Genomic DNA, 23641 nt, shown 5'->3' on the forward strand with positions numbered 1-23641 from the left:
TCAGTGAACACACTCACCACATTCATTCTTTAACAGTATAAAATCCTCGCAAGCCATTAGCAAAGCAAACAACATTACAATACAGGTCCAATAAAAAAATAAAACTGTACGACAAATACAAGAAACCACTGAAAATTGAAAGAACTTGGAAAATCTTGGGGCATGAAGATGACAGAACAAAGCTGCTATTGAAACAGAAATAAATCAGCTGAAACTGGAGAAGTTGCCATCAAGTGAAGCACTGTAGTATTTATTCAGAGTTCTAAAAGGAAAATGGCAAACTTGAAGGAGGGCTTTGAACCTTTTAAAAATGAGCATAAATAATGAGCAAATAAACTAAATGATCATTTTACAGAAACTCATATTGCAATTATTTGTGAAAATAAGAATGACAGCAGAAGATATTAAAAGTCTGAAAGTTTTACACAAAGAATAAAGGTCGGAGGTGACAGATTGTGTTAGTTAACAGCACAATTTCAGAGATAACTGTGTAGCTGAGGAACATATTAATGTGAGTGGGCCTGAGATTGGTTAATACCCTGTCCATGGTCATTCCCGCCTTATGTTTAACATAGCTAAGATAGGCTCCATCCTCACACAGCCCTAAATTAGACCAAGGCAGTTACAAACAGGGCTGTGGAGTCGGTAGATAAATCTTCTTAGTTTCTGGTACTTCTGACTCAGACTCCCCTTTATTTAATATGCTAATGTATTTTCCATGTTGGTTAAAGGACGGTAACATACACGTCATTTAACCACAGAACTACTAGCTAGGAAGCTGACTCTCTGTCATATTGGCCAGTTTAAACAAAAGACAAGAACCCCTGAACACACATCAGGCCATAGCACACACCTCCACCTCCATCATTACACTTGTTTACACTCAAATGAACTTGTTAAACACATTATATCTAAAATAAAATGAAAACACTTTTTGTAATGTACCATAATCCAGATTACAATATGTGAATGTCAGGTTGTATAAAAGCTCAGCTGAACTTCACACTAGTAGTAACATGACTATGCACTGGGCTTTATTCTTACATCAGTTAAGTAGTACTAAGGTGTTGTACCATGTTAGCCATTACGAATGTAGTGAAAAGTCAAGCAAAATGACACCTTTTATTGGCTAACTAAAAAGATTACAATATGTAAGCTTTCGAGGCAACTCAGGCTCTTCAGTTAAGTACTTAATTAGGACTACTGTTTGTGAAATGGGACATTTGAACTTGCTGTATTTTTTTTTCATTACAATTTAAATGAATTAGGAGTTGGAGTCGGTACATTTTTGCCGACTCCAACCCCAACTCCAGGTACCCAAAATTATCTCTGACTCCTCAACTCCGACTCCACAGCCCTGGTTACAAAATGGTATACTGTATTACGTTTCCCCATCTTCATCAACAATACCCAAACATGCTAAAATTACTCTACACTATTAAAAGTATCAGTTCTTTTATGGTACTTTATTTGATTATGTAGTTCATTGTAGAACAATTACTTAAGAAAACCATTTAATTCTGGGCAAGATTCTTTGCATATGAAATTATTACTTTGGGCATTTAAAAGTTCCTAAAATTTAAATAATTAATGTGAAGTAGGCTACCCTTCAGGATACGGCCAGATCAAGAAAACCAGAACTGAGTCTGTGTTATTGTAGACGGCAAGAACCATCATGTGGATGGTTGCTTTTGAAAACAAAAGTGGTTCCCCTATGGCCATCATACAATATCTGGAAATAAAGAAAGGTGAAGGGTCCACAAAACACTTTAACTGTGTTTTTAGAACAAAGAAAACCAACAGTTTTGAAAATGTCTGCTGTGGCAGGATGAGAGCAGCAACAAGGCATGGAATTAAATAACAGGATTAATTAACAACTGTCTTCTAATTAAAAAAATCAGTTGGAGTTAGTTAGCAACTTAGCTGGTCATCTGTTGGCACACTTCACATCTCATTTCTCTTTGGGTGTCTTATTAAGGAAAAAATGAAGCAATTCAGAGGACTGAATCTAAAAAAAAACAATTCAATTAAAATGAAGGGAAAAGAAGTTAACTGGCAGCAAAAAATGGGTCACTAATTAAGAAAAGAGCTAGAATGAAAAGGCCTGGAGCTGAAGACCTCTGTGTAGAACCTTCATATGGATGGTTCTTTGGGGATGCATCGCTCTGAAAAAAAATCACGTTGATAACTTTATTAGGATTACGGGTTTGAAAATGAGTGAGTAACCTTTATTTTAAGAGTGTATGAGCACCAACTGACCAGATACCACTTTAGATGTATGTAAATCAAGCCTAAAGCTATGGCAAACTGTTTTAGTATTTAATCATTTTGTGATTTCAATGTTCACAATTCGAACAGTCTTGACTGAAAAACCACATTATACTTTGCCACAATGGATTAAAATTGTGTGCATACCGTACTAACTTCACTCAAACAAATTTAAAAACGCTTGATATCAGTAGTTTGAATTTTTATATCAAATACTGTGATTGGACAGTAAAATTGCATTCCATATAATGCAGCCTGAGAAAAATCATCAACCCCATTAAGTTCACCTAAAATTAGCCTAGATTGCATGGCATGACAGAAAAAACGAACTGTGGCTTTACCGTTGCTTATCTGGTTTCCTGTTAAATGCCCATACTATACTTCATCAGTCCTTAAATGAAGTGAGTACGTGCTTACTGTTGCGCACGTGTGCATTGTGCGTTTCGCATCTTTTCATTGTTTTGTTTTGTGACAACAGGAGTCCCGCTGGCGAACTGGTTATGCAATCCTATGGCGATTCTCTAGGATGTCCAGAAACCTTAGCGTCTTAGTACCACCTAAACAAACTCCGAATAACAGATCTTAAAAGCTATAATCCATCTTCACTAAATCAAGCTGCATAACCTGATTTTACTAGCCCTTGTGACAGATAGTATACAGCTTTGACGCGACCCTACACAGGATGAAGCTTTTTTTGGGAGATGGATAGATGGATCTGAATAGATTAAAGAAACGCGACCAAGAAAACAAAATATAATCGAGTATGTACGGACACGTGTATCTTAAAATAAATAGCATACAAATGTAGAAAAAAAATCATGACAAAATAAATGTATAAAAAGCAGAGGATAAGCGAGCTCCGCGTAATTGTCCGAAAACTTCAGGATGCACGTCGGTAAATGCGCTAACAATCAAGCACGTAGCCCCGAAGGGGCGGAGTAAAGTAGGACCATAGAACGAGAAGAAAGAGGGGCATAAGCAACTAGAAAGGCGCTGTAATCATGCCAACCCAAAACTAAACACACACGCCACCACACCGAGAAACAGCAAGCACCGCGTAAGAGTCCCCTGTAGCTGCTGACTTACATGCGGGTTTCTGATAGACTGTTCGGAGCTAGGATACATCTTAGGCTCTCAATGCGCTAACGTCTCATTCAATTGTGCGGATGCCGGATTCTTCTCGGCCGCTAACAGAATGCTCCGATCCTTTAACAAAGTATGAATGGCTTCTCTAGCTTGGCGCTCCGCCTCCAAGCTGCCAGCGGGGCAGACAACGCGCACCGCCCACAGAATACGCAGATGAAGAGCTAGCACAAATGAGATCAAATATACGTTCTATCACGCAAAGATCACAGTTTTGTTCATTCATTATTTTAATTCGCTTAGGCACATCTGCAAAATATTAATTAATGCGAATGATTGTCCGCGTTGTCTGTATATAGCGGGGATGTAACTCTGCCATCCATAAAAAAATGAACATAAATACAGTATACCCATCTCTAAAGGATGACGAAAGCTTAAATGTAGTCTGTAAGGAGCCGTCACAAAAGGTGGCGCTACTGCGACAAGCACGGGCAGTTCTTTGCTTTGTTTTAGTGATAATTAGAGTACATCCTCCTTCAATTCTGTGATTTTAACATTTAAGGCCAAAATCACAATTGTGTTTTCAACACTGACTTATATAAAAAGAGAAATGTAACCTCAGGTGACAAACAAAACATAATTGAATTCAAAATGCTATTTTTCCAAAAAAAAAAAAAAAAAAGCATGCAAACATTCAAAAAAAAAATGAGCGTGAGTGACTGTGTATGCGTGTTGGAAGTCAGGGCAGAATACCCTCCCAAATCCCAAAATAATTAACGCACTATTTAGCAGCCAAGTGTTTCTAGTCAAACGCGGGTTAGCCAATTACCAGGAAGTGTGATCACCTCTATAAAAGGAAACACTTTGGCAGTTTGGTGTTCTGGAGCTCTCTGGGTAGTGTTCGCATCATGCCAAGAAGAAAGGACATCAGCAATGACCTCAGAGAAGCATTTGTTGCAACTCATATTTGGAATGGGTTATATGGGCATTTCCGAACAATACGAAAATCACCATTTTACACCGTGAAGGATTGTTTCCAAATCCAATAATGTGATCTTCTGATTCCAATTCTAGGTGTACAATGGAGATGTAAACTGTACATACAGTGGTGTGAAAAACTATTTGCCCCCTTCCTGATTTCTTATTCTTTTGCATGTTTGTCACACAAAATGTTTCTGATCATCAAACACATTTAATCATTAGTCAAATATAACACAAGTAAACACAAAATGCAGTTTTTAAATGATGGTGTTTATTATTTAGGGAGAAAAAAAATCCAAACCTACATGGCCCTGTGTGAAAAAGTAATTGCCCCCTTGTTAAAAAATAACCTAACTGTGGTGTATCACACCTGAGTTCAATTTCCGTAGCCACCCCCAGGCCTGATTACTGCCACACCTGTTTCAATCAAGAAATCACTTAAATAGGAGCTGCCTGACACAGAGAAGTAGACCAAAAGCACCTCAAAAGCTAGACATCATGCCAAGATCCAAAGAATTCAGGAACAAATGAGAACAGAAGTAATTGAGATCTATCAGTCTGGTAAAGGTTATAAAGCCATTTCTAAAGCTTTGGGACTCCAGCGAACCACAGTGAGAGCCATTATCCACAAATGGCAAAAACATGGAACAGTGGTGAACCTTCCCAGGAGTGGCCGGCCGACCAAAATTACCCCAAGAGCGCAGAGACGACTCATCCGAGAGGTCACAAAAGACCCCAGGACAACGTCTAAAGAACTGCAGGCCTCACTTGCCTTAATTAAGGTCAGTGTTCACGACTCCACCATAAGAAAGAGACTGGGCAAAAACGGCCTGCATGGCAGATTTCCAAGACGCAAACCACTGTTAAGCAAAAAGAACATTAGGGCTCGTCTCAATTTTGCTAAGAAACATCTCAATGATTGCCAAGACTTTTGGGAAAGTACCTTGTGGACTGATGAGTCAAAAGTTGAACTTTTTGGAAGGCAAATGTCCCGTTACATCTGGCGTAAAAGGAACACAGCATTTCAGAAAAAGAACATCATACCAACAGTAAAATATGGTGGTGGTAGTGTGATGGTCTGGGGTTGTTTTGCTGCTTCAGGACCTGGAAGGCTTTCTGTGATAGATGGAACCATGAATTCTACTGTCTACCAAAAAATCCTGAAGGAGAATGTCCGGCCATCTGTTTGTCAACTCAAGCTGAAGCGATCTTGGGTGCTGCAACAGGACAATGACCCAAAACACACCAGCAAATCCACCTCTGAATGGCTGAAGAAAAACAAAATGAAGACTTTGGAGTGGCCTAGTCAAAGTCCTGACCTGAATCCAATTGAGATGCTATGGCATGACCTTAAAAAGGCGGTTCATGCTAGAAAACCCTCAAATAAAGCTGAATTACAACAATTTTGCAAAGATGAGTGGGCCAAAATTCCTCCAGAGCGCTGTAAAAGACTCATTGCAAGTTATCGCAAACGCTTGATTACAGTTATTGCTGCTAAGGGTGGCCCAACCAGTTATTAGGTTCAGGGGGCAATTACTTTTTCACACAGGGCCATGTAGGTTTGGATTTTTTTTTCTCCCTAAATAATAAAAACCATCATTTAAAAACTGCATTTTGTGTTTACTTGTGTTATATTTGACTAATGGTTAAATGTGTTTGATGATCAGAAACATTTTGTGTGACAAACATGCAAAAGAATAAGAAATCAGGAAGGGGGCAAATAGTTTTTCACACCACTGTATACTTAGTATGTTATTATTTATGCTAAACTAACAATAGGGGATTGACACAATATGTAAATCCCATAAATCATATTCACTGTTTTAATATCTAAATACTATGGGACATGCTGCCATAATTTTACTTATGCATGGCATGAAGCAGGATGGCAAAATTAAGACGCACAAGATTCACATGCACATTCAGCAGGAACACGACAACATCTACACATGAGGGTGGATGAGAATTAAATTTATGAGAAAACGCATAATGTGTCAAAATACACAGTATTTTTGCAGGTTTAATGAAACATGTGACCACAACATGCATTACATTTTGCAAACATTCTTAAGTTGGGGGGGTTATTAGAAATATGCAGTGATACAGCGCACTGCCGCAACCATCACATGACAGACCAACTCAGGATCCCAGATTAGGACCTGAGTGCCAGCCATGCGTCGGGTGACACCTCAGCACCACACTAATTCAGATGGAGTGGAACAGTGCGAGGTTTTTACAATGGCTGAAGTGCCAATTCTGCCACCAACATCCAGGTTTTTTCCCTGTAGTTTGGAGGGCTTACATGCAGGGTTGGATGCAGATTAACGTCATACTCAGGACGGAGCAATTGCAGGTTAAGGGCGTTGCTCAATTTAACAAGTTAGAAAATGTTTGCATGGTGGAACATTCAACTACATTTGGGTACTTAGCTTAATGCTTTTAAAGATGGAGCATTTTTATTTATTTTTACTTCATCAGACATAGAAATGTCACATTTTCTAATAAGTCATATTCAAAATAACAGTGATAAAATGCAATTACGTGTTAGATGAACATATAAAATACATGTTTCTAATAACATTTTATAATATCATGTAAAGTCCAGTTAGGCTTGTGGTGGCTGAAGTGCTTTCACCGACACCACAAACCAAACGAAGTCATGTAAAAACTGCACCGATTGATGTACTTCTGTTAGTTGCTGATTGCAGATGGCCTATAGCTAATTGTTGTTTATATTACTTAAACAGAGCATTTCTGAGAGTATCACCGGTTGGAAAGATAAAATCTATGTTGAAGTCTTAAGTTTAAATGGTTGTTTGCAATTGTCTTGATCATGATAGGCAGCAGGTCATTGTGACACTTTGCCAGTACACTATATGGTCAATAAAAATTTCATCATTATAATCTGCAGAGATATATTAAGCTAAAAATAACCTATTGTATTTTCTATATGCATAATGGCACACACAGTCATGTTTAGGGAGCTCCTTTCCTCTTCCAATCATTTATAGGTAAGTTAAATTTATTTTTTGTTTTACTTGCTTACATTTCTGCTTCTAATTTAACAAAGGTCATTTAGCTTAACTGGTACACATTCAAGTGGCAGGAAAAGTGAGTTAGTTTTGCACCACTTTTCTGGTGTTTCAATAACTTGTGTTTTGTTTTGCCATCGGGTGCACTTTATGGAGATTAAAAAAGGAAAATATACAAGATCAAATAATTTCTGTCAAGTTAAAAAATGAATTGATCAAAAACTGGGACCTCCCTAACCTACAAAAAAAAAAAAAGAGAGTCTAAAGGCTATTTTTTAAAAAGAAGTAATTGATTTATGTGGCATAATAAACACAAGGGAGCAATAAATAATGAGAAAACCCAAGGTAACAAAAGAACTAAATGAAAGATAACCCTGGTTGCCAATCTGGGTCTGTCTAGAGCAGGGGTCTCCAAAATGTCACTCGCTCGCCACCCTTTTCCAAGTAGCTCGCCACAGGGTTAAAGATAGATAGACAGATACTTTATTAATCCCAAGGGGAAATTCACATACTCCAGCAGCAGCATACTGATACAAAAAAACAATATTAAAATAAAGAGAAGAAAAATAAAGTTAATGAATCCTACATGAATTTGAAAACTTGATTAGTCAAATTAGGGGTGGGCGATCTTTCCAAAAAATCATATCACGATCCACAATCTGAATTCCAATCTATCTTTTCAATGTGGCATATACTTAAGAGAATATCTGGACTCAAACTCCTCAAGACCTAAGTAACACTTTATTTTAAATATCAAACAAAGTTGAATTCAATTGTTCTCTTGTTCGCTAGCGAAGCGGAGTTAAGGTACACGCCCCAAAGCTGGCAAGTGAGTGTTTTAACAGCATTCATGTTTTAATTCAATAGTGTTTGATACACTAGAAAATGCATACAGACCTACAAAATGCACTTGCAGGTGAAATAAATATTGTTTGTGATGTTCTCATGCAAAATGTGAGTTGTAGACACCAACATTTTGTAAATGTTCAGGCAAAACAGCTTATTTCAACCCAAACTGAATAAGCTTATGAGAATAAACGTTAGAAAACATGAGTAGCTCTCAGCCATTTTCATTTTGTAAAAGTAGCTCTCAGGGGAAAAAAGGTTGGAGACCCCTGGTCTAGAGGGTGGAACAGCTCGTTCACTATGCTGCTGACTAAAACAATCTGTTACAACACAAGATAACTCCCTCAGTTGCCTTCCTAAATGTTCTCTCTTTCCCACACCACTACCTCCCTGCAAGGGTAAAAGAATCTCTTATTCAACTCTCGACTCCAAACTGATAGGGTTACTGGTAACTTTATACCCCTTTCTGGGGCTACTTCCAGTGCAATCCAGGAAATGACATACAAGGTCTGAAACAACCCCAGAAAGTCTTGCAGCATTTTACCTAGTGTTCACACTGGTGACCGCATGTCTCTCCACAGTTCTAACCCTCTATATAAAATTTAAAATGGTAGAAACATTTTTGATACATTCACATACTATGGGTCAGATGGGAAAAATTAGTTTCTGATTAAAACATTTCACTTGAACACCCTTCAAACTGGCAGCTCCTAGTGGGACAACTGCCAGAACTAGACAATCTAGCACATAATGTTAATGTTAATTTGATCTTACTGAAAGAAGGTTCACATTCTGGGTACTCCCTGTGTGGAGTTTGCTTGTTCTCTCCTGGGGCCTCATGTATAAACGGTGCGTACGCACAAAAATGTTGAGTATGAACATTTCCACGTTCAAATCGCGATGTATAAAAGCTAAACTTGTCGTAAAGCCACGCACATTTTCACGGTAGCTCCAACCCTGGTGTATGCAAGTTCTCTGCTCGGTTTTGCAAACTGGCGGCACCCAGCGTCAAAGCAGTGCTATTGTTCCAGTATGGTTTCCCTTTCTTTTTTAGATCCACATCCCTGACGAGGCTTTATAAATACACTGAAATTAATCGCATACTGTTTATTAGTTTAATGCATCTGATTGTAATTAACCTGTAACAATATAATGGTCCACAGAATGATCAAACTATTCTAAATACCATAGCTGCTTTAGTGTTGTTACTCTCACTGCACCTTTTTCTTCTTCTTCTTCTTTTAGCTGCTCCCATAAGGGGTTGCCACAGTGGATCATCTTTTTCCATATTACTCTCACTGCACCACTCAGAGTATTTATATCACTGTATCTAAGTGGGGAATCACAGCTCTACAGCAGCTGACTGGAAAGAGAATTATCGATATACAGCATCTAGCACACGCTGCCTCAGCCATGCTGTCTACTTAACTGCTCTCATACGGCAAACGCTTCAGAGCCTTTCCTCGCGGTTCAGAAACAATTTCATCCCAAGAACTATAAATGCACTCAGTCAGTCCATCAATTGCTCCTTGTAGAACGCTTTGTACTTATAAGTACAATTACTTCACTGTAAACTTGCGATAGTTATAATATTGCACAACTTGAGCCACTTTATAAAGCACGCATTTACATATGATGACGATATCATTTTTAAGATGAAATGCAGCAAAATATGTTTATTATATTATACAGATAAAACTTTAACTTCATTTAAATAATCTATATTGTTAATAATTAAACATGTGAGGACACGGTGCCGCAGCACTAGCGAGGAGCTGGCACTCCTTTCACGGATTGTTCCTGCCTCGCGCTATATTCTTGCTGGGGCTGGCGCGACAAGGGAAGGATACATGGATAGAATATGTAGAAGAAGAATGTTCTCCTCAGCACCATGTATTTTGTGTGTTTAGTAAATTAGAATTTTTAGAACAACTAATTCATAACTTGCCAGTGTGAGACGCTTTGGCTTATGAACTAACAAAAATATGTTATTCCAGGGTTCAGGAGAAATAGTGTCCACATGAATAAAATCTAAGCTGTTTCTTGTTTTCCCTTTCTCAGAGTGAATGTTTCAGGGACAAGGTCACAAGGCTGCAGAAAGTACATGTAGTTTATGCAAAGGCGTCTCTCCTGTGCTTAGCTTTGAGAACACAGATAATGCTTAGCTCAACAGACATATTGTTTAACTTTACTGTTTTGATAAGGATGTTCTTTCTGTCTTATTAATCATGAAATACTGAATTATAAAAACCCCTCCTAATTTTTTCTCGGTGTTCAAATTGAGTTTTGCGGCAATAAGTTATGCTCTTTGAATCTCTACTTACTATGACTCCGAATGAATAATAAAGAGAACTGAAGAGAAATATTATCTGCCTGCTTTCAGTGTGCCTTTTTCGTCCACAAATAATTAAACACGTACTACGAAGATATTTCAATATTCCTTAAAAGTGCTTTTGCCTTTTCACAAAACGCTGAGCTTAAGGGCTATTTATATTGATTTGCATATTCAAAGCGGCGTAATTCTGGGAGGAGATGGGAAAGGACAGCAGGTGTGTGCTCATGCATTATTTTTCATGCTGACCGGGATTTATGTAGTGGAAGAACGTGGAAGTTGGCATTCGCACAGATTTATGCATCTGGATTTTTTTGTGTGTACACACATTTCCGCTTTTGTCTGTACGCCATGTTATAGTGTAAATTCTTTGCACAGCGTTTTGCATGAGGTCCCTGGTGTCTATATGGGTTTTCTCCGTGTGCTCTCGTTTCACTGTCCAAAGACATTCATGTTGGGAGAATCTGCAACACTAAATTGGCCCTAGTGAGTGTGCCAGTGTGTGTGTTCGCCCTGTGATGAACTGGCACCCTGTCCAGGATTTATTCCTGCATTGCCCCCAGTGCTAGCACCCTCTGCTTCCCTGTTCCGGATTACGCAGTTTAGAAAATGACAAGACATAAAGAAATAATATCCAGTTCAGCCAGAGATCGTGTTTTGGTAATCAAATTGTATTTGGAGTGATGCCATACATACTAAATGTGTTCAATTTGCTTTATATTTTCATGTAAAAAAACACAACTAATCTTTTATTGTCTTTTGTGTGGAGAAGGGCTGGTCATGTTTATTCAATTACATTTTTTAATTCGCATTAATGTTTTAAAGCAATAGTCAAGCACAAAAGTTTTTGTTAAATAAGAAATCGTACAGTTAAACAGTTGAACAAACACCCTAGTTTGATCAGCTAGTCAAGTGTGTAATCAAAATATATTAATGTAAAAAAAAAAAATGACAAATGGCACTTTTCTTATGAATGAGCTTGCTCAAGATAAGCTGTAATGTTTTAATTCTATTGTCTGGAATTAGTTTGGGTATAAAAGATCAGATGTCAAATAAACCAAATAAAAAGTAATCTTTGCTAAAAGATAAGAACAGTTAAAAGTAGCAGCACATCCAATTTATTGCATCACTTAAAACAAACATACAACAAAAGTGAACCAAAGTGAGAGAGCACAGGGTGAAGATAAAGCCCCGCTTCAGCATGTGGCACACAAGGAATGCGCCCAGCTATATACTGCATCTAGTTAGACAGCATGATTAGGAAGAGAATGTCTTGTCTGGGAGAGGGGGGAAAAATATGCTAGAGATGTCCATTGTGCCTTCATGCCCTGCAATGGTGGGTAGGCTACAATCAGAGAGAAGAATGAGTTGGCTGCCTGTAATGAGCAGCTGGAGGGCTATTAGAGTACACTTACAGGAAATGACTCCCCTACAGCAGTGTTTCCCTGCCGCTGATCCTCGGACTGCCAACCAGTCTGTGAGAATCAGGAAAGACACATAATGCAGACACTCTCAACTGACGCTTTACAAAAAGCAGGTAAGGCATGTTGCCAGTCCACGGTGTTCTCTACTGATAATAAATCTAGAAGCTTGAAACCCCACCCTTCAATTAATCCAACATTAGTAAATGTAGATGCACAGGACTCCAACCCACTAACCCAATTCTTCAATCTAATGTTAGTATATGAAGCTGTTCAAAAATCCATAAAAGAATTTCTCAAAGTGCATTGCACAATTTAAAAGGTTGAAAACCACTGCTCTACAGGCAAGTCATTCCAGAGAGCTGTAGTTGAAGAGGGAAGAACCTGGCTAGTATGCGCTGCAAGTAGAACAACGTGTAAGGAAAACTGCAGAATTTAGTTTGCCTGTAAGTGAAGTGAAAGAAATGTGGAGGCTGCAAAGAAGATGGAGGGCTGCAAATGTAAAAAGAAATTGAAAAAAAAAAAAAAAAATGTACACGCCAGTCTGCACAGAAAGATGTTTTCTTATTTTACACTGTCAATGTGGAAAGGTGCATGTGTTTTTGTATTTCTAAAAAGAATACAACTGTAATTTTCACATAAATATTCAAATAAATCAAATCACCCATAAGTTTATAAAACTGAGGTTATATTTTTTCTTCCATATCGCCGAGGTCTTGGAGTACGTAAAAACAAATTAACACCAACCCCTTCTTTTTAACCAAAATCTTGACCAGAAATTCACATCAACAGAATGAAATTGAAAGGCAAGATGTAAGTGGTAATTCTAAAAATTTCTTCAACATGCCAAAAAACCAGTTGTGTTTCCATACATTCCAGTTACTATAATTAATAGCAAGAAGCCATGAACTAGACAACAAGCTTCTCTTTCGTCACCTACTGTCCTGTGGGACACCTGCAACTTCTTAGCTGCCTGCTCATAATGTGTAATAGTAAGCACATATTAGGGGGACTCAAAACTCCCTGAAATCAGTCAACAGCATATGAGTATGGTATATAGTTATCGGATATGACAGCTTAATCAGTCTGCCAAGTCACATCATGATAAGTTGATCGAGTGCGTATTTCTGGCATTTATTCTACAGTCATGCACGTTACATTTTTTTTTATTTTATTCCAGACACCATAACAGATTTTCCAGAGACAATGATGATAGAGTTCATCTAAATTAATGGACTTGTTTATACAGAGTTTGTTCCCCATGGACAGACTCAATTAGCAACATTAAATTGAATTGTTGAAGCAGAAAGCTTCAGGGAAAACAAAAAGTCTGGAGACTTGGTGCACCCTACCCTGAACTGCATTTTGTATCTGCACATACCGTGTTGTCAGTCAAAGAATTTTTGACCAAAAACTATGCAGTTGTTGCTTCATAACCCTGTATTCACCAGATTTCATTCCCTCTCTTTTTTTGCCAAAATTAAAATTTAGAATATTTAGAAGATGATTTGCTTCCTTGGAATTGTTTTTTTTTTTTTTTTTTTTTTTTTTTTTTTTTTAATTCGGGGAATGTTTGAGTCCCCACTTCCACAGAAGAATCATCTGGTGCCACCAAATGCAGTGGACAACAGTCCTTCTATTACAGCATTAGGTCTATTGTGTCATGCTGTAACATGAAGCAGAACAGTGCCCTATTCTGGCAACAACTTCAAACTAACAAGAGTCTTGACTTCACTTATGTTCCTTGTAAGACATGTGCTGCCATTTGAAAATCAATTGAAGCTTATGCCAATTACTTTAAATCAGAGTTTATTCCAAAGGAGTATTTTAATTAACTCATGGGGCACTCAATCCCTAACCCTGCCATTATTGTGGGGTCATCTACCTATCTCTTCAGAAGGCAGACAGCCTTTATTACTACTGCTATCAAATCTCTTATTCAAGAATGTACAATGTATATAGCCAACCTAGAAACTGCTTACCCTTATTAGTGGCACCTCCACTGTTCTTACTTTGTGAACTTAATCCTTGTATGTTGCCTAAAAGGTGGACATGAGAGTAAATCATTTTCCACTACACTGACATGGCTCCCGAGTTCATTAGAGCTGGCAGTGTAGTGTAGTGGTTAAGGCTTTGGACTTCAAAACCCTGAGGCTGTGGGTTCAAACCCTACTACTGATACTGTGTGACCATGAGCAAGTCACTTTGCCTGCCTGTGCATCAAATGTTAAAACAAAAAGAAATGTAACTAATTGTATCTCAAAGGTCATACGTTGCCTTGGATAAAGGAGTCAGCCACATAAGTAAATGTAAATATAGGGCAAGACCAATTAATAAACAAAATATTTTAATTTTAAAGCTTTAAGGAATCTGCTTTAAGAAACTCATGTTTCATACATATGCAAATTTGCACCGCTACTATTATACTAATATCACAAAAACCAAACATTTGCAAGATGGTTATTAGATAGAGTACTTGAGTAACTGTATTTAGTTTACTGAACTGTAATGTGTGCAATATATTGAGGTGTCAGAATTAATGTTTGAAAGTTATCAAGTTTTCAAGTGACATGGCTGGTTATGTGAGGAATGCAATTACAATTACTGTATAAATGGCTTTCAACTTGCTGCGGTGTCTTATACGCATTCTTTAACTCATTAGGATTAACTATAGTGACAAACTGGCATCTTGCATAAACTGCTACAGTGGTGTGAAAAACTATTTGCCCCCGTCCTGATTTCTTATTCTTTTGCATGTTTGTCACACAAAATGTTTCTGATCATCAAACACATTTAACCATTAGTCAAATATAACACAAGTAAACACAAAATGCAGTTTTTAAATGATGGTTTTTATTATTTAGGGAGAAAAAAAAATCCAAACCTACATGGCCCTGTGTGAAAAAGTAATTGCCCCCTTCTTAAAAAATAACCTAACTGTGGTGTATCACACCTGAGTTCAATTTCCGTAGCCACCCCCAGGCCTGATTACTGCCACACCTGTTTCAATCAAGAAATCACTTAAATAGGAGCTGCCTGACACAGAGAAGTAGACCAAAAGCACCTCAAAAGCTAGACATCATGCCAAGATCCAAAGAAATTCAGGAACAAATGAGAACAGAAGTAATTGAGATCTATCAGTCTGGTAAAGGTTATAAAGCCATTTCTAAAGCTTTGGGACTCCAGCGAACCACAGTGAGAGCCATTATCCACAAATGGCAAAAACATGGAACAGTGGTGAACCTTCCCAGGAGTGGCCGGCCGACCAAAATTACCCCAAGAACGCAGAGACGACTCATCCGAGAGGTCACAAAAGACCCCAGGACAACGTCTAAAGAACTGCAGGCCTCACTTGCCTCAATTAAGGTCAGTGTTCACGACTCCACCATAAGAAAGAGACTGGGCAAAAACGGCCTGCATGGCAGATTTCCAAGACGCAAACCACTGTTAAGCAAAAAGAACATTAGGGCTCGTCTCAATTTTGCTAAGAAACATCTCAATGATTGCCAAGACTTTTGGGAAAATACCTTGTGGACTGATGAGACAAAAGTTGAACTTTTTGGAAGGCAAATGTCCCGTTACATCTGGCGTAAAAGGAACACAGCATTTCAGAAAAAGAACATCATACCAACAGTAAAATATGGTGGTGGTAGTGTGATGGTCTGGGGTTGTTTTGCTGCTTCAGGACCTGGAAGGCTTGCTGTGATAGATGGAACCATGAATTCTACTGTCTACCAAAAAATCCTGAAGGAGAATGTCCGGCCATCTGTTCGTCAACTCAAGCTGAAGCGATCTTGGGTGCTGCAACAGGACAATGACCCAAAACACACCAGCAAATCCACCTCTGAATGGCTGAAGAAAAACAAAATGAAGACTTGAGTGGCCTAATCAAAGTCCTGACCTGAATCCAATTGAGATGCTATGGCATGACCTTAAAAAGGCGGTTCATGCTAGAAAACCCTCAAATAAAGCTGAATTACAACAATTTTGCAAAGATGAGTGGGCCAAAATTCCTCCAGAGCGCTGTAAAAGACTCATTGCAAGTTATCGCAAACGCTTGATTGCAGTTATTGCTGCTAAGGGTGGCCCAACCAGTTATTAGGTTCAGGGGGCAATTACTTTTTCACACAGGGCCATGTAGGTTTGGATTTTTTTTTCTCCCTAAATAATAAAAACCATCATTTACAAACTGCATTTTGTGTTTACTTGTGTTGTATTTGACTAATGGTTAAATGTGTTTGATGATCAGAAACATTTTGTGTGACAAACATGCAAAAGAATAAGAAATCAGGAAGGGGGCAAATAGTTTTTCACACCACTGTAATTTTGCTTACTTAATAATTATATTCCTATGACAGAACTGCTCAATCTTAACATAACCAAAAACAACTACAATGCAGGGTGATGACTGCTCTGAATAACACTGGAATATTCGCTAAGCCCTTCCTATTCAGGATACACAGATAATACTATTTGATTTTTAAAGCAATAAGTTATCAAAGTCTTAAAGGGCCATGCACTGTTACTTTTCTCTCTCGTACATTCTTGCAAACAGCTTAGGACCTGTACTTTTTCGATCTCTAGATTCAGGATTATCTTTTTATCTTCGTACTTATTACCATTGGTAGTCTGTAGGTGAAACACAATTAACAATATCAGCGTCACATAAAAATAAACTTGCATTTTTTTTTTATTTATAATTTTTTGCATAGAAGGTAATCTGTGACTCAAGACAAATTTGCAATACAAATGCTTGCTATAATTTTAAAAAATGTTTTTCATAAATACATAATATACTTCCTTAAAAGCTAGTAGTCTAAATGTTTAACTAGAAAGGGCACTGTTAGCCTGACCAGCAGGTCATGCTTACAACCAGATTCTTCACTGTGTTTTAACTTCAGCTTACCATTGGACATCAGTTTGTGGTGAACTTCAAATGTGAAACTCTACTGGAAAGAAAAAGAGAATGTTTAAGTAATGTAATGCTTTGAGCAGTTTGAATGCTTTTGTTAAAAATTACTTTCAAACCCTTTTGCACTTCATGATATTTTGTAAAATTATTTTTTTTTTTCTTGAAAACATTCTAACCTAAACAGACTGTAACTGCTGTAGAGTTTTCAGTTTTTATCAATACTATTTTTGACCACAACAAAGCAGTGTTTAGTCTTATCTAAGTAATTTGGATAAAATGTAAGCTCTTAAGTGTATTAAATTTTACTTTTGACATTTCTATTTCAGGACTCATCAATGCAATTATATTGAATGATCTTACCACTGTAATATTTTCCATTTTTTTCTTGTTGCTGTTATTAATTATCACGCTTCATGTATAGTCATAGGGCGGCACGGTGGCGCAGTGGGTAGCGCTGCTGCCTCGCAGTTGGGAGATCTGGGGACCCGGGTTCACTTCCCGGGTCCTCCCTGCGTGGAGTTTGCATGTTCTCCCCGTGTCTGCGTGGGTTTCCTCCGAGCGCTCCGGTTTCCTCCAACAGTCCAAAGACATGCAGGTTAGGTGGATTGGCGATTCTAAATTGGCCCTAGTGTGTGCTTGGTGTGTGGGTGTGTTTGTGTGTGTCCTGCGGTGGGTTGGCACCCTGCCCGGGATTGGTTCCCTGCCTTGTGCCCTGTGTTGGCTGGGATTGGCTCCAGCAGACCCCCGTGACCCTGTGTTCGGATTCAGCGGGTTGGAAAATGGATGGATGTATAGTCATAGTTAATTTTCACTATAAATTTCCTAAAACTATATTGCAATACTAAGTATTTGACCTCATGCCTACCAACTATGACAATGAATTTTTGCTATAGTTCCCTTCCTTCAGAACAGACAATAAGCTGTATGTAAAGTGTACACACTTTGCGGTTTCAAAGCTATGAGACAGGCAAAAAGACTGATCCTTTCCCAGGAAAAGGGGTAGTACAATGACCGAGTGGTTACAGACCTTCATGCTTACAAGGCATTCTAGAAGCTCAGTCCTCATGTGGCGCTAGGTGTATTGTTTATTTTTTGAAAGTGAACTTCTTATCACTGACCTGAATTTCAGTAAAACACTCATTACAACATTTGCTGGGATGAAGTCCGAAATCCTTGCAATGCCACAATAGTTTGCCAGGTATCAACCCCAGAACTCATTCTGACAAGAAATGTCTACTTTTCTTCTTTTTTTTTTCACCTCTGAAGGCCTTATTAACTACAGTTTAATATTGTAAGTAGTGAGCTGTCAAAAACAACACCCATCAAAAATAATGGGCAAAATCAAAATAAAATGTAAATATCTTGTTTAGCTATATCTGTGACGCAGTAACCTCTTCAGGTATCTGAATGGCGCACCATGACTGGAAGATCTCACTTTGGAGATTCAGACTCTTCCAACAAAAATGCAAACCTTAGCTTCCATTGATGTTAATTTGAAAAAGGTGTACAAACTGGTTCTATGACAAGGATAGAAAAATAACATCTTGTATTTTTTGCTTTCACTAATCCATGAGTATAATAAGGTACTTCTTTGATGTTAGTATTACTTCTTAGTCTCAATTGTTCTTTTTAGCTCTTAAATCCTTTCAGTTTCACCCTTTCATGAAATAAGAAGCAAATTTAATGCACAGATCTAAGAAAGCAAACTTAACATGTTGATAGTCAAATAGATATCGTGTTGAAATTTTCATTTCCTCTTGAAATAAAACTTTACAGAAAATGTATGCCACTTTTCCTCTGGCTTATATAAACCATATTTAAAGTGAGAATATGCTTATAAGTAGACAAGGCATTTATAGGGCAACCAGTACCTATTATATGCAAACGTATGGAAAACATGCAAAAAACACACTTTAAACAAAAGAGAAAAAAGAACAGATAGAATTTAAGCCACCTTAGCAGGATGTTCATCTCTAAGACACAAGATACATAATGTATATAAATCTCTGATGCAAGGTTCCCCAGCATTCCAATGAAAGTTAATACTTTCAGGCAACCTCTGTTACAATGAGCTGCACACTGTATATCACATACAAATAAACTGATAAAATGCTCCAAAAGTTATTCCAAGCATACAATTGTGTGATGTTTTCCCTTCCCTGTGACCTTTACAGCAGCCTTTCTAGTCAGTGAAAAATGTAAGCAAATGTACTCTAATATTCTCTAATCTACATAATCCAATTCAGGGTCAATGGAAAACTTGAGCCTATCCATATAGTATTGGCCAGAAGACGGAATCGCTAGACCCACTCGCATCCAAACTTACACTTTGCTAATTTAAAAAAAAAATCATTTAACCTAAGGTTCACATTGTTGAGAACGTAGGAGGAAAACCTAAGCTCACAAAGAAAACCTCAAACTGATTGGGAGAACATGCAGACTCCACACAGACAATGACTGGACTGAAACAACTCAGCATGTCAAGTTCGAGTGGCATTAGTGCTAAGTGCTACAGTACCAAGCTGCTCATTAAAACTATTTACCCTTTATAAGTTTATTTTAATGGTTATATTATGACAGATAAATAACTGAAAAAAGCTTGCAAATCTAAAATAATTTCAACAGATTTAACAAAATCTCTGTCACATCAAGAATCTAGAAAGTGTAAAACTGTTTGTGAACAATTCTGTTATCAGTTAATTAGTGCTCAAATCATTTAAAATTGGTTTTATTACTTTAAATACTAATTTCACCATCCAGGTTTAATTCATCAATGTAACACTGTTGGATGATGGGGCACCCTAAATTCAACAGATTACAATTTATACCACTTTCTGTGAAAGCAACTGGCAATTGAAATTGGCTATAGAAATCATAATCAATGTGCATCTTAATATGCATTGACAGAAACCCTTTGTTAATTGGCTGTATATGTTTCAAGCAAAATTATATATTAGCGTTTTATAAAAAAAAAAAGTTGTGCATTATTTACTCTTGGTTATACATTTGCGACAATACACATTATATTTCTATGACTATATCATTTGGATTTAAAAAAAACTGTGTCTTAATTTCTGACATAAAAACACGATGGAACACCATCACCATGTTCATCAGCAGCATCTTCATAGCTACCCATGTTTTCTAACATAATGAATGCTATGGGACATGTACCACTGAGTTTTGTAAGACCTGAGAAGAATCATTGGGTAGGGTGCTAAATACCTTGACTTCGCATATCATTATTCACACCAAGTATTTTCACTTTGCAGCTTACATCCAAGTGATTTTTTTAGGTTATACATATGTGTAATGTTTATTTTTGAAACTTAACAGTTCCTAGAAAGTTATGTAGATCTATGAAATAATTGGCTTTTGAGAAATATTAAAAATAATGGGTCTTTGATCTCGTCCGTTACAGGAGATGGACGTCTGAAGCAGAGCTCCGTTGCAGCGGCTTTATTTTTTCTCTTATTTATTATTATCCCAAGGTATCCTGTATATACCCAACCTGAAGAGTTTCTACTACAGTATATAAACATGAGTAACAAGAAAGGGGGTCAGAAAGAAACAGAAAAGAAACCTAAAGCTACACCCAAGTCTAGACAGGCATCAAGCCCAAGTGCAAGGTACGGCCTTTCAGAGACTGACCTGGTACAGGCAGGCGAAAGCAGAGACTTCTCAGGACCCCGCTCCACTGCATCGTTTCCAGTCGAGAGCGAAAATGGGAGCGAAGCTGCAAATTATGCAGGTCATAATAGCTCGCTGCTTCCAGAAGATCACTTGAAACTAGAAATGGCCTTGCAGTCTGCGCTTTCATCTACTCCTCGCGAGCTGGAGGCATCGGCTGTAACTGGGATTGCCACTTCACCCACGGAGCACGAAAGCCGAAACAATTTGTCCGAACTGAAGGAAATGATCGCAACATTGGCCACAGCCATAAGTGAGCTCAAGAAAGACATTCAGAAAAATATGAAGAAAGAAAGAAATAAATGGATTGCTCAAGACAAACGAGAAGCTGCGGCTGGAGATGCAAGAGCTGCAGCAGGATAATAAAGACTTGGAAAAACGTATATAAAATTGTTTTAATGCAACCTTATAAAAGTATGCTGGGAAAAATTGAGAAACACATTCAGGAAAATGTGTCTGATCAGCTGGAAGACGTTAGACATTTACGACTCGAATTGAAACAGTGGAACATTTTGCATCTACCGCTGATGGAAAAGCTACAGCTGCAAATTCCGAAAGCAAAAAACTCAGAGACAGACCTGAGGCTCTGGAAGATGGATGCAGAAGGAATAATATTAGAATCGAAGGTCTACCTGAGAATGGTGAAAGTCCACACCCAGTGAAACTCGTAGCCAAACTATTCTCAAAAATAATTGGAGAGGACTTTAAATCAGATACTGAGATAGCAGCAGCTTATCACATATGTGGATCAAATACCTCTAAACCTAGGCCTCTTCGAGAGATTACAATTTAAGCTTAAAGTAATGAAACTTCTCAGACAGAAACAAGAGATTATATTTGAAAATAACCACATTCGTATTTTCCCTGATTACTCACCCTCAACAGCTGCTACATGTGCAGCTTTTTACAACATTAAACAGTGGTTATGGAAAGCCGATATCAGATACAGCCTCTCGTATCCTGCCAAACTGAAAGTGGATATTCAAGACAAATATTACATATTCTCCACCAAGGAAGAAGCAGAAAAGGAGTTAAGAAAGCTGATCCCAACACTTTTTTGAAATACAACAGTGAGTCGCATCCTGTCATGGCATGGCAAGAAGATATTACCTGCTGTCTGATCCACTTGCAACAATACAGGTACCATAATTATACATCCTTTTCTCTTTTCGGACATTTTTTGTTTATGTTTTAATTACAATTATAGGTGTATGTGTGGAAGAAATTAAAGTAGTGTGTTTTGTTTTTTTTTTTACTATTCTAAAGGAGACTGTTTAACATCCTACCCTTGGTTTATTGTTATTGTTGCATTAGGGTTTACTGTGCTTATCCAGGGCCACTTTTAAACACCACTATTTCAAGACTGTTGAAGATTACATTTTATGTTTATAATATTTAGACTTTATCGGCAATACATATCTCTACTTTTTAATCCTCAAACACCGCTGCTGGGGGGCTTGTTTCGTTTTGGATGTGCTCTGTCTCTAGGTATGTCAGAGGACTGGCACTTTGTGAAGTGGGGTCCAGCCTCATGTGGGGAGAGGGGATAAGGGGGGGGGGGGGGGAGAGAGCAAGCTATATCTAATCTATTCTTTGAATCCTTAAAATTATAACTACCAACGTAACAATAGGCTGCATGGCATTAATGTTTGGGAAAATTGGAAATTAAGGTTAAAGGTGTCTCACTTCCAGTTAAGACTACAAAATGACATCAAAAATTCAGAATCAATGTCTCCATGATGGGACAGTAAACTTTGTGAGCTGGAATGTTAAAGGCCTGAATTACGAATTAAAGAGAAATAAAGTAAAGTATTCTCTCACCTAACAGGTCTAAACGCTAAAATAGTATTTTTACAGGAGACCCACTTACTAAGCAAGGGTCATTTCTGACTGCAAAAAGACTGGACTGGCCAAATGTTCAATTCCAGTTTTACAAAGAAAACTAGAGGTGTGGGAATTCTCATACATAGAACAGTCTCATTTGTGGTATCAGATGTAGTATCTGATCCTGAAGGGAGGTATGTGATTGTCATGGGCAATTTAACTGTAAAGTGATTTTTGATAAATGTTAATGCACCCAATGTTGATGATAGGGAATTCATGCAAAATGTATTTGAATCCATTCCCAATGTGAACACTCATAAAATTATAATGGCTGGGGACTTAAATTGTGTTTTAAATCCACTCTTAGATAGATGTCATCTCCACTGTGACAGGAGACCTAACACTGCAAAGATAATTACACAGTTTTTAACTGACCACATCAGACCCCTGGAGGTTTCTAAACCCAAACTCAAGAACATATTCCTTCTACTCACCAGTGCATCATTGCTACTCAAGAATCGATTATTTCTTTAAAGATAATAATTTCTAGCCTACTATTAAAACTTGCAAGTATGACGCTATTGTTATTTCCGACCACGCCCCTCTGATCTTGGAGCTAAAACCATTATGCCCCACATACTCATCTCGCAGATGACATCTCAACTCACTTCTATTAGTAGACGAGAATTGTACAGAATTTATATCAAAACAAATCAGTTTCTTCCTAGAGACAAATACATCCTCAGAGGTCTCTGCAGGAATACTCTGGGAAACTGTAAAGGCCTTCTTAAAAGGACAGATTATTTCATATCTTTCCCATAGAAATAAATTAGGAACTAAGAAGGTATCAGAGCTACCCAGCGAAATTACTAGAATAGATCAAGAACATGCCAGGTGTCCAAGTGAGGCTCATCATGGGAAAAGGCAGGCTCTGCATTCAGAGCTCAACCTCTTTTAACAACCAAAGAAAATGAACAACTCATTTTTAAATCAAAACATCATTACTATGAACACGGAGAAAAAGCTAATAAGCTCTTAGCTCAACAAATCCACAAGCAAGAAGTTCGCAATGCAATCCCACCAATCACCAACACGAACGGAGATAATATCAATGACCATAAAAATATAATGCACATTTAGAGACTACTATAAATCCTTATATTCTACTGAGTTTAAAGAAGACAACACACAATCTAATGCATTTCTGGATACATTACAGATACCACAAATAGATACTGAAAGTGCAGAGGAA

The 23641-nt window shown here is 37.8% G+C and overlaps 1 protein-coding gene across 3 annotated transcripts in view; it reads right to left on the reverse strand.

Annotated features, from left to right (window-relative positions):
- gne (glucosamine (UDP-N-acetyl)-2-epimerase/N-acetylmannosamine kinase) overlaps positions 1-23641 on the reverse strand; it is a 122548-nt gene that overhangs the window by 89611 nt on the left and 9296 nt on the right. Inside the window, exon 1 of one of the 3 annotated variants that reach the window (XM_051929905.1) lies at positions 16870-16919. The exons of 1 other annotated variant lie outside the window; for it this stretch is intronic. In XM_051929905.1, the coding sequence (XP_051785865.1) occupies positions 16870-16872 (3 nt within the window). In that variant the 5' untranslated portion in view covers positions 16873-16919. Of the gene's footprint in view, positions 1-3354; positions 3576-16869; positions 16920-23641 lie in introns of those variants that run through there. One more of the 3 variants, XM_028805797.2, reaches the window with a different exon arrangement.

The sequence above is a fragment of the Erpetoichthys calabaricus genome, chromosome 7 (genome assembly GCF_900747795.2).
Source record: "Erpetoichthys calabaricus chromosome 7, fErpCal1.3, whole genome shotgun sequence".
NCBI classification, from domain to species: domain Eukaryota; kingdom Metazoa; phylum Chordata; class Cladistia; order Polypteriformes; family Polypteridae; genus Erpetoichthys; species Erpetoichthys calabaricus.